Source organism: Lemur catta, chromosome 16, assembly GCF_020740605.2.
Source record: "Lemur catta isolate mLemCat1 chromosome 16, mLemCat1.pri, whole genome shotgun sequence".
Taxonomy (NCBI): domain Eukaryota; kingdom Metazoa; phylum Chordata; class Mammalia; order Primates; family Lemuridae; genus Lemur; species Lemur catta.
The window spans coordinates 49566508-49579572 of NC_059143.1; the positions used below are offsets into that span (position 1 = coordinate 49566508).

The 13065-nt window shown below is 32.9% G+C and overlaps 1 protein-coding gene across 1 annotated transcript in view; it reads left to right on the forward strand.

The window, feature by feature from the left end:
• The window catches only part of DOK6 (docking protein 6), a 237007-nt gene that overhangs the window by 95469 nt on the left and 128473 nt on the right, over nucleotides 1–13065 (forward strand). The window contains exon 3 of the mRNA XM_045527531.1: nucleotides 10955–11069. Within this exon, the coding sequence (XP_045383487.1) occupies nucleotides 10955–11069 (115 nt within the window). The remainder of the gene's footprint in view (nucleotides 1–10954; nucleotides 11070–13065) is intronic.

Sequence of the window (13065 nt, forward strand, 5' to 3'; positions counted from 1 at the left end):
GTTGAAGGAAACAGGGTGTTTCTTTAAAGTTCTGCATTTTGATCTAATTCTAGTGACCTACCGTTAAAATTTTAGCTTCAGCTTTCGTGTGGGAAGGAATTTTTTAGGCCGACGAAAGTGATGGTGCTGCCTTTCTTTCATGGCCTATAGAGGGTAGACACATATAGGCATCATATTTGAAGTAAAACATGATGCGACTTTGGCATCAGTCATGGAATTTAATTTAATTAGTTGTGAACTCAGCGCCCATTTGTAACACATTTATTTCTTTCCCATCTCCGCTATAGAGACTGAAAAAGCTGGATAATTGCTTTTTTACACTTTCTACAAATAGGGAGGTACAATAGGCAATATTGCCTACAAATAGGCAGTAAGATGTAAGTTGAAGTCTGTTAGAAGCAATTAGTAGGGCTTTATATTTTCTGATATGACCAGCAATTCCTCTTATTCCTTTTTCCTAAATTGAAAGTGTGATGACGGAAATGCAGCAGTCGTTGTGTAACCATGAGGAGACCAGCATGTAAGACATGCAAGAGGACAGACATATGGGCCAGAGATGCTGCCTCCACGTCACCAAACTGCTGAACCAACACCAATAACTGCCTGCTTCAGAGTTTTTATGTGAAAAAAATAAGGTGCTGTTTGTTTAAATCAGCCCTCAGCAAACTTTTTTTCTGTAAAGGGCCAGATAGTAAAAAAAAAAAAAAAAAACTAAACTAAACCAAAACTGTGTTTTGCATATTATAAGGTCTCAGTTGCAACTCCTCAGCTCTGCCCTTGTAGTGCATGAAACAGCCGTAGATAACAGTAAAGAAATGGGCATAGCTGTGTTCTTACATAACTTGAGTTACAAAAACAAGTGGCAGACCAAATTTGGTCCATAGGCCATAGTTTGCCTACCCCCACATTTCAATCACTGATAATTGAGTTTTCTATTATTTGAGGCTAATTACATTTCTAACTGCATCTTTAAAAGTATAAATTAACCTATTTTAATAGGGTTAATTTATTTTATTTTTTGTTAATTATTTATTACTATTCCTAGATGCTGATGGTAAACATTACCTAAATGTGATTGGCAGTTAGCTCATAGATCAGACCTAGAGCTGGTCTCACAAGCTTAGGAAAGTAATTGCAGTCTCCTGTAGCTTTTTTGTACTCTTTGGAATTGATATATATTAATGATCATATTAATACTCTTTTCCACTTTCCACTCTGTGTCCTTTACTAAAGGAACATGATTGTGCCCATTAGTTATGTTAAGAGGTTTCATAAACCAGGCCATAGACAGCTGAGCTAAAGACTAATTCAGAGCATTCCTAAGTGTAATAGGCATGTAATTGTTAATAGTTTTTACCTGCTAGAATTTCACACATAATTCACTTGACTTTTCTTTAGGAATTGAATCCTCCTTCCTCTCTCCCTCCCTTCCTTGCTTCCTTCCGCTTTCATTTTCTGGTATGGTAGAACTCAGCGGCAAAGGTTGTGTTAATCATATTACTCTATTAATGGATGCTGTCACCTTGGTTTCCATAATATTTGCTTAATCTATTTTGTTTCCACTCCTTAATCCCATTCATCTTTCCTCCTCCTTAGACAGTCATTGCAGTGAGTTTGATGGGAATCTTTGTATCCGTATGATTCTTATAAATGTGTATCGTTGCTTTATTGTACATTTACATTATTAATTCATGTATGTACTATTGTGTTGTAACCCTTATTCTGTTTCTTATTTTTATTCATGCTGCATTATGGCTTTTAGAACTTATTTGCACTTCTCTGTGTCCATTTTGTTTCTAACTGCGACATGAAATCCCATAGTTTGCACTATATTTTACATTTTCCTAGCAATAGAACTATTAATTTATTGCTGGCAACTTCTCATGGCCTCAAACAAGGCTGAAATTAAAATTTTTGTACCGTGTCCTTATGACCCAGTGTGAGAAACTTTGGGGGATATATGAAAGGAGTGAGATCATTGTGTTAAAGATATTTTAATACTTAAATCAGCAGCTCCCTTGGACACATCTACCTGGCACGTGCGGATCTCTATGTTCTCACATTCTCATTGACACTTGCCATTATAAACTAACTTTTCCAAATCTGGTGGTTGTAAAGTGATATTTAATTCTTAATGTGTATTTTTCTATTCTCAATGAGTTTGAGAAATTATTCATATGCATGTTTGCTTTCACGTTTCATTCATCCAGGAATTGCCTGACAATATTATTTGTGTTTTTTTAATGGAATTCCTACATTTTTCTCTCTGTTTTATAAGATTTACCTGTCCGTTTTCAGGACTAGTTTTACTTCAGTTTTACATTTTGGAAATAACCTCTCACCTGTATAATCTGTCATTAACTCAGAATATGGAGTCTGGCATTAATCGGCAATCTGCAACTCGGATGTACTCAAATGGGTTGAGGTTTGGTAGTTTTCTTTAAGAAATATTTCCCCAGCCCAAAGACCACAAAGATATCATCCTACATTTTATTCAATTAGCATTCCTTTAATATTTTGTTTTCCATCTGTCTGGTGTACAAATTTGTATACTAAGTTATAAATTCCTTTATTTTAATACTTACAAAGCCAATTTTTATAAGCCCATTTATTAAACCTTCTATCCTTTCAATTATGGTGGTGGCACATATTTTACACACACACACACACACACACACACACACACAGAGTTCTCTGAGTTCTCTATTCTAAACTATCTGCCTGTTTGTTCTTATTGCACTAATAATGCCATTCGTTTTAAATTACCATGCCATCATTCTATATTGCAACATTTAGTAGGGCAAGTGTTCCTTAACCACTCAGTTGGCTCTTATTTTCTGAAGTCATCTTACCAATTTATCTAAGAACCTGGAATGTCTTTGCTTTTATTCAGCTTCTCTTTTAAGGTTTAAATTTCTCTCCAATAAAATCTCTAGATACTTTATAGTTTTTCTTATTGTGAATGCATTATTTTATTTTCTAACTAATTGTGGGTGTAGAGAAATCCTCTTATTAATATTTTTCAAGTTGACTGTGTATCTGACAATATTGCTAAATACTTTCATTGTTTCTAGTAGTTTTTCAATGACTGTGTTAGTGTTCCTTTGTCAGTGGTCATATTGTCTGAAAATATTGATAATTATATCTCCTCCTTTGTTGGCCTTTTTTTCTTTCTTTCTTTATTGTCCTGGGCCTATCTTACATTGAGGCCCTGATGGAGAGCATTGCTGCCATGTTTCCAGAAATAAATAGAAGGTATCTAATGCTAATTTTTAGCATATAACTTTTTAACTAAAGGAAATTATTTTATTTTCTTGATATAATAATTTTGTTATATCATAGTAAAAGTTTTTCTCATAAAAGGTGTTGAACTTTATCAATGATGTCATATTTTTATCTGCTGAGAAAATCATGTGATGCTTGTCATTTAGTCTATCAATTTTGAGAAATATATTCTTAGAGTTTCTGGATTTTTAACTAAACTCTTATTCCTGGGATAAACTCTGTTGGCATATTAGGATTTTTATTGTTAAGTAAAATGCTGCCATATAGTCATTAATTAATTTTAATTTATAATTGACATAATAATTGTACATATTTGTGGGGCACAGTGTGATGTCTCAGTGCATGTATACATTGCAGATGACAAGATCATTTATTTAGAAAACTCTTAAGACCCCACCAAAAAACTATTAGAACAAATGAATTTGGTAAATTTATAACTATATAATTTTTAAAATATTGTTCATATCTTGTTTTGGAATCAATATTGAACCATACACAAAAGGCAGCTGCTTTGCTTTGTCTTCTGGATTATCTTGCAGAAGATGTGAATTCACTGACCCTTAAAAGTCTGGTAAATCAATTATGAAATGATCTGAAAATGGGATTTTTGGGACATGAATATATTGTTTTATTCAAGTTTTCTAATTTTTTTCTGCTGACAAGTTTGGTATTTTGTATCTTCCTAAATATATAACTTTTTCATCTATGTTTTTAAATTAATTAGTATACGGTGGTTTATAAGCTCCCTATAAATACTTAGATTGTTTTGTTTGTTCGATTTTCTCCTTTTCATCCTGTGCTTGATTTACTTCTTCTGTCATTTAACTTGCCAGAGGTCTCTTTCATTAATCATTGCAAATGGAGCTTTTGTTTTGTAAATTTTATTTTTTTCTTGATTTCTGCCCTTATTATTATAATCTTTATGAAAATGTTCTGTTGCTTTTTATTTACTTCCTCAGAGGATGTCTAAGTTCTTTGCCATCAACCAGTTTTGTTCATGAAAATATTTTTAAAGTTAAATGTTCCCTTTAAGTATTATATTATCAGCATCTTATTTATTTATTTATTTATTTATTTATTTATTTATTTATTTATTTATTTATTTATTTATTTATGAGACAGGGTCTCTCCCTCTGTCACTCAGGTGGGAGTGCAGTGGTGCCCCCATAACTCACAGCAACCTCAAAGTCCTGGGCTCAAGCGATCCTCCTGGCTCAGCCTCCTGAGTAGCTGGTACTACAGGTTCGTGCCACCCAACTCAGCTAATTTTTTATTTTTTGTAGCAATGGGGGTCTCACTATGTTGCTCAGGCTGTTCTCAAACTCTTTTATATATTTAGAACTTCTATATCTTTGCTTGTGAGAGGGGTAGATAAGCTACTTAACTTCCTTGTGAACTATCAGATAATTTTGGCACTTTGATTGGTTTATAATTTGCCCTTTTCTCTCCCTTCCCTTTGGACTATATAATTTACTGGAGAAAAGGCAATGTGCTTACAAGATCAGTTAGGATTTGGTGTCAGGATACATTGTACTACTTTCAGCATCTATGTAATCTTGCCTGAGAACCCAGTTTGACCGGTTGTCTATGCAGCCATGATTTGAACTTGGGTACCATGCATAGATTAATACAATGTCATACATGCAAGCAGTTTCTCTCAGACTTTTCTATTCTTGTTTCCATTTGTGACACTTTTAAAAACTGATGTATGTCAGCAGAGTTTGTACCTAATCATAGCCTTGTATCTTTTGAACAGCTGCAACAACATTTTTACAGCAAGGATCTCTCCAGCTGTTGCCAATTTTTTTTTCATGCCACCAGAACTGATCTTCTTTCTATAATACTTTCTGTCTCATACATAATGGTAGGTCAACAATCCTGGTCGTCTCATCCTAGTTCTTCCCAGCTGTCAGATGTGTGAAGTAAACATAGAACTTCTTTATTTCAAGTACCCATTTCTATGTTTTGATTCCAGAGATGCCAACAAGAAGCAGAGTTACAAAAACCACAACTAGTATAATGACTTTCATAGATATTAGCCAGGTATTTTTTTGAGATCCTTATGAAAATCACCAAGTCTACGATTATAGACTATAAAAGTATAGGGGAATTATTTTACAAAGAAACGTTTCATGTGCTTAGAGAGAACAACCTGGAGACTCCTCGTAATTTTACTACAGGGAAGTATTGTCCAGTGCTCTTTGGACTGGCATTTCAGGTGGATGGCAGGTCCTCCTTGCTGCTGCTTGTTTGTTACCTGTTAATATGCTGCAATCAGAAAAAGAAAAAAAAAGCAAAACAAACAAACAAAACTCTATTATTGGCTACAAACAAGGCAAAGAGCAGAAGAGGGCCAAATGCCTCCAGGACATTCAGACCTTGTCATCTAAACATTTGAATGACTTCTGCAGGTGAATTTCCCCCTCTCTAGTGGCTAGTTCCCTAACTGAGAGGAGATAACTCCAAAGGTGAGGTGAGGAATACCAGCGTGGTAACAAGTCAGCCTTGCTGTTGGTCCCCATCCAATGAAAATAAGTGAGTTTTCCAGAAGGCTTTGTGCTCTGTTTCCTTATCACTGCATGAAATGAGTGTATTATTATTTTTAAACACATCAATAAATAAAAAAATATTTAATAATTTATAATTTCTAATATCTCTTATGGTAACCATTAACAGATATAACCCACATGAATAAAGTAGGTGAGAATAAGGTTTGGAATCTATTTTTTTTTTATTTATTCTTTAAAATCCAAGGGTCATGCCTACAAAGTTGTTGCAGAACTCATAAATTAGGATGGAGATAGTCTTCCTCTATGCTCCCTTAATTCTGTTTTTTCCTTCTATCATAGGGTTTATCACAGTTATTTCTAATCTTGATATCAAAATTAAATTATGAAGTCCTATAGAACTTCTTTGATTTGTCTGCACTTAGCACCGTGAATTGCCTAGGGATTGCTCCTTAAAATAAAAATTTAATAGCATCAGTTAACAATGTAATCATTTGGGTAAGTTCATATTTAGACATTAATTGTTTCACTTATCAGACTTTGATATTTTAAATTTTTGATCATGGCATTTATTGATTTGGACCTGAGCAACTTGAATTTTTTTCAAGCAATTTTTTCTCTAACTCAATTCTGTTAATTCCATATTTATTTAAGATAATTTATTTAAATGCTTTTATTAGACTTTAATCAGTATTTTGTGCTTTTATAGCCATGTCAAAAAATCAATATTTCAGAAGTATTAATGCATACTGAATTTTTTAGTGATTCAATAATTTCCTGGTATTTATTATTGGAAAGCTCTAGGATTTCACAATTTTAATAAATGATAATTATTGTTATATCATATGACATGTTTTTAGATAAACAAAAACATTCTTATTTTAAAATATTTTAGAAATTATTTTAAAATTGTCCTCATCTAAGTAAATACAAAGAGTTTCCAATTGGATAGTCAATATATATAATATTGAGAATGAAAAATGAGGATAGGAGATTCAAATACATTATTAGATCTTGACCTGAATTTTTATGATTCAAAATATTTTTTAAAACTAGAATTTTATACTCCTCATTAGTGTTTTTCTTTCCTGGGATGTCTTTAATTTCCTAGGGTACACACTAAAGTAAATGGCATCACACTGCTAATTAACAACAAAAAGTCTTGCATTATTCTAGAAACCACTGTAACAATGTCTGCCTGAAGAGGCTGTCTGCATTTCTAAATGTAAATTTTACAGAAGAGCAAACACTTTGTTTGAACTACATCATCTGTCAGATTGCCTAAGGCAGCACTGAAGGTAAAGAAATCCCTAGTGTTTGCTGCATTTTGCTAAGCTATCCATTAGTTTATTTTTGCTATAAGAGGACAAAAACATATAGAAACCACAATATCTCTTCTAATAGTATTTTATATTTGTGAAAGTTTCCTAAAACAGGTTTATAAATGTTTTTATAATATTGTTTGATACAGCTAGATATTATATATAATGTAACTTAACTTACTATATCACTTCTGTGCTCACTTTTTCACATAAATTCTGAACACATAATTTTCATTGTTTTTAGACTCAATTTTGGTAAGATCCTTTGTTTAATTAAAATTAATAACAGTTGAAAATAATATCTATTTTGTAAACATCAGTTTGTTATGCTGGAATAAAATTTGGTTTAAATGTCACTTGAATTGATTAATCATTTAAAAATTTAAGAGTTAAGCTTTATTTCAGAACTTGCTTTAATGTGTTTAAAATATAATATGTGAGTCATTATTTTCAAAAAACATTCCCATCTTTCTCTCCAGAGTATTAATCCTTAGAAACTATAAGACATTGATGTTAATTTTTTCTTTCCTGTAAAAAAATTAGTATTTTCAAATAGATGAACAAGTAAGTAGGTAGACAGATAGAAATACAGATAGATGCATACATACACACACATATATATGTATTTATGTATATAAAGCAAACCTTTTTAAGCTTAAAGGTTTGTTTTATTTAAAATCACTCATCTTACCTATTTTAATTTTTCGTGATAATCTTAAGTGAGATTATTACAAATAGAGAGAAAAACAATTATAAATAAAAGATATATTAAAACTAATTTTCTAAGCTGAAAGCCTTTCCTCTAAGAGCTGGAACAAGACAGAGGTTCTCACTTTTACCCCTTCTATTCAGCATAGTACTGGAAGTCCCAGCCAGAGCAATCAGGCAAGAGAGAAATAACAGGCATCCAAATTGAAAAAAATGATATCATATTGACTCTTTTTGCAAATGAGATGATCTTATATGTAGAAAAATTTAAAGACTCCACCAAAAAAACTCTTAGATTGGATAAATTAATTCAGTAAAGTTGCAAGATGCAAAGTCAACATACAGAAATTAGTGGTGTTTCTAAACACCAGTAATGAACTAGCTAACAGAGAAATCAAAGAAGGCAATCCCATTTACAATAGCTACAATAAGGTATAAAATATCTTGGAATTAATCTAGCCAAGGAGGTGAAAGACTCCTACAAGGAAAACCACAAAACATCGATATAAGAATTTGAAGAGGACACAAACAAATTGAAAGATATCCCATGCATATAGATTGGAAGAATTAATATCATTAAAATAACCATACTATCCAAAGCAATCAGCAGATTCAATGCAATCCCTATCAAAATACCAAGGTCATTTTTCATAGAATTAGAAAAAATAATCATGCTTCTGATCTAGATGCAACAGTTTTGGCACCTATCAAGCAGAAAGGTTGCTGAACTTTAATATTTTAGTCAGAGTTGTGTAAACTGAACCAGTTGAAGTATCTATGGTGTTGTCCATTGTTTATGCTGTTAATTGTTGGTACTCCTCAGTTAAGATGATGAATTTTTTTCCTCTCAAATTGGTATCGATGGTCTGCTGCTGTGGGTTTCACCCATAACATTGTCTCATCTCTTCTTAGAATGAGTTATCCATTTGTAAACTGCTGATTCCTTTAGAGCATTATCACCATAAATTTTTTTGTAAAGCATCTATGATTTCAGCACTCTTCCACCCAAACTTCATCACAAATTTGATGTTTGTTCTTACTTCAACTTTAGCAGAATTCATATTACTCTGATAGTGGCTCTTTGCAAACTGATATTTTACCTTTCTTAGTGCCTCAAATTAGATCCTGTTTAGACATGTTATAAAAAGTTAGTATGAGTTTATTTTGGTGCAAAAAAATTTTGAAATCTATGTATACTTTTTTCATAATATATATTTTCCATGAACTTTTTGAAGACCCCTCATATATATTACTGATTCCATTTTTCTGGAGAACCCTGACTAATACCCATCTCCTCCTCCCCCGTCACCTGCCTGACATTTGATGAATGTTACTACTGTATGTGCACATAGTCTTGATCAGTTAATACCAATTTGATGGTGAGTACATGTGGTGCTTGTTTTTCCATTCTTGTGATACTTCACTTAGTAAAATGAGCTCCAGCTCTATCCAGGATAACACAAGAGGTACTAGATCACCATTGTTTTTTTGTGTCTAAATAGTACTCCATGGTATACATATATGATGTTTTATTAATGCACTCATGTATTCATGGGCACTTTGGTTGTCGTATATTCACACCTAATGGGTGTGGTGTGCACCGTTTGAGGAATGGACATGGTTCAAGCTCTGACTTGGGTGGGGCAAAGGCAAGATACATAATCTAACCATTTGTACCCCTATAATATGTTGAAATAAATAAATAAATAAATAAAAATACCTGATGAATTGGGTGATTCCTTTGACAAGTAACTTTTAGCAACTCTCTTTAGTCTCTGTTCCACCCTAGGCAATTGCCCATTTCCATGCACATGATAGCTTCCTTGCCTGTGATTTCTGTTTTTTGTATTTTAACTGATGACCACTGCCTAATTTACATAGTATGTTAAATACAGATATAAATGCTTACTAAATTCTTACTACATTAAATGTTAAAGATAATAAAATATTATTTCCTTAGTATATATCTAAATCCACAAATATGTATGTATATATCTACACACATATATATAAATATGTATTATACAAATATATAGATGTATATGTGCAGATATATTATGCAGTCAGAAAAGGTAAAATTTAGTATTTATATAGTGCATGTGTTTATCAAAACATTCATCAGCAAATAAACTTAAAAAGTATTAATGAAAATTCCACATTTGGAGAGGGAAAATTAAAGCATAGTCAAAAGACAATAAATTTATCACAGACTATCATAAGACCATAGATATTACATCATAGAATGTCATAAAAAAGATATTAATGGTCTATTATTCCAGTTAATCCTGCCTATTTTCTGCTAATAATATTGATCCAGAAATGAGAAATATTTTAAATTAGAAGGAAAAACAAGATTAAACATGTTGAGAAGTGAATTAGAAAATGCTCATACAACATTACTGCAATGTTGTGTTTGCAGAGTTCTTGAAATAAACATTTGCCCATCTCTATTGATTGTGGGGGAAAAATAAAAGATGCAGAAGAACGTGTACCAATACGGAGTCAAGATCTAAAGCACATGAGATTATTGAATATTTTTAATTGTAAACTGAGAAAAGATTTGTTAACCTAGGTTCACAATCTTGGACGGGCCTTGGTGGGAGAAGCAGTATACAGGTCTGTGAATACTATGTGCGTTTTGCTGGAAAATAGGTCCATTGCTTATATTTAATGACTCCAAATGTTAGAGTCATTTTGTTGACAGGTGTCAGTTGCCTCATGCCTATAGTCCTACCAGGAACTTGCATGATAAGTGGGAGTCAGGAAAGAGATGAGATATTACATCCAATCAATATTCAACAGATACTGAATGAGAATCCTCATAGTCCACAACTGCTATTATTTTCTGGGGATAACAATTTTAATAAAAGCACAGTCTTCATGAAGCTCCTCCACGTAATTTTTGGACCATTTGTAAATGCAGCAAATAACATAATCTGTGGCCAAAATTGAGGGCATATTAGAAGATATTTGGTTTTGTTCTTTATTGCTTCTAGCTACAGTTAATTAGAAATGAGTTCAAATACTCAGTTGAAAGTGGTTTAAGACAATGGTAACTGATCATTTGTTTCAGCACTCCACTATAGATTATATCTACTGTACACTAACTTAAAAATATTTTTTTCTTTCAAGGTAACTGAATTGCACAATATCAAAAATATAACCAGACTGCCTCGAGAGACAAAGAAGCATGCAGTGGCAATTATCTTTCATGATGAAACGTCGAAGACATTTGCCTGTGAATCAGGTAAGCAATTTTAAGCCCATCTACTGCTTTAGGAAATTGGGCTGCTTCTGAGACAATGGCCCAGACAGATTAAGATACACTGCTGAATAGAGAATATGTTGCAGAACGCTTTAGTGAGGGACTCGACATACTGATTTCTACAGATGTTTTGGGTGCTTGTTATCTGTCTGTGTCTGGATTTTGCTCCCACGTGGTTTGAGGACTCTTGAGGTTTCCATTCAAGCTTTGAGAATTAAGCAAACAATATCTGGCAGATGTTGTTAGGGGGAGCCTGTGACTAGTATTCTGGTTCTTGCCAAGTGTAGCTATCGGCATCTGGTAGGGCAGTAATAAACCTGGTGTGCAGTGGCATGGCAAAGCACAGCCTGGGTCCCCAGACATTTCCAAACAGACCTTTGAGCAATTTGTTTCTTTCACGGGTTCTCAGTGTTATGAGTAAATATACTTCAGATTGAATTTTAGTATCCCACTTTGTAAGGCACTGTGACATTATTGAGACACAAGGCAGTTTATAGCTTGAACTTGCAGTGTTTTTCATGTTGGAATCCCTGTGCTGTGTAATCTATTAGTTGGCGTATTACTTTTTGCTCAGTGAAATGATACGTTTGTTTTATAATGGATGTTAGCAAAAAGTACGAAGAGCTTGAAAGACGTGAATTTATATTAATAGTTGAGTCTTTAGGAGCATGTTTATTGAGTATTTTTGAAAAGGAAAATAATGCTTCTGGCTTTAAATAAAGTACATGAATATAATTAATACCAGGTTATGTTATTCTAAAACTGATCATGTCACTTCCCTAACTAAAATTGTTCACACCTCCTCACCGAGACCTATCTTCGTTTGCTAAACTGAACTGGAATTTATCCAAGTGTTCCTCTGTCCTTAAATGCTTTATCCATCTGTTCCGGCATATTTTTCTTCACTTGCCATGTGACCTCATTTCATCATTTAAAATCGACTTTTTGGAGTTGCATATAAGTCTGTTAATTGGTGATATAAATCCCCATTCTGTAATAGAACTTGTCCCAACCTTGCTGGCTTAATACAGTATTATCCAAAGTTATTTCTGCCTTCCTGTGCACTGTCGTAAAACTGTCTAACCACTCTATTTTTCTCTGAGCTCTTAAATAGTGTCCTATATTAAAACTAATAATAACCAGAAAAATTGATTTTCCTAAAAAGATAAAAGATAATTTTTAGTGTTTACATTTTTAATTTTTCACTGTTGTTTTACATTTTTGAAATTGGACTGAGCAATGTTTTGTATGTATAGGAAATAGTGGAGTATATTCTTTTCGAAAAGAATGATATTTAATAATGTTTATGCAAAAATCTTATTTACATTGTATTTGAGAAGACAGTGACCTCAAATTCGTGCTTTGAGGTTATTATTTAATAACTTAACAGTTCAATATAGTGCTTCTTTCAATCTGCTCACATTCTTGAATCCCATATTTCAGTAAAAAACATTGTGTAATGCAATTTTCTGCCTTTACACAGATGGCTTTTCTGATTTACATCATTATAGTCTACTCTCTACTTAACTTCCTATTCGTTTTAAAATAAACTAGGCTTCAGGATATTATAAAGCTTATGAGATTGCACCCTTCCAAATCTCTATAGTCTGGGAAGTTGAGGAAAATATATACAGCCAAATTTTGTGTAAATATCTTTGCTGCTCTGTGACACCCTTCTAGTGTCTGTCCTCACCCTTGTAGGTGGCAGGGTACACACCAGTGAAAGCAAGCAAGCTTCTTGTTTACGTGCTGATACTTAGAGGCATTTTAACAGAAAAGATGTACTATTTAGGTACTACATATGAGTTCTGTGTTCACCTGCTCCCAAGTGCTTAGTTTAGAAATGCTAATGTCTATAACACATTGAAATTGTTTGATTAATTCAGAAACTGTCATGTACGTAACTGCAGTCTAGCAGTTCCTGTGTATACATGCTATCTGAAAAGTCTAAAGTATGCTTCGGTGAATGTCGTGGTAC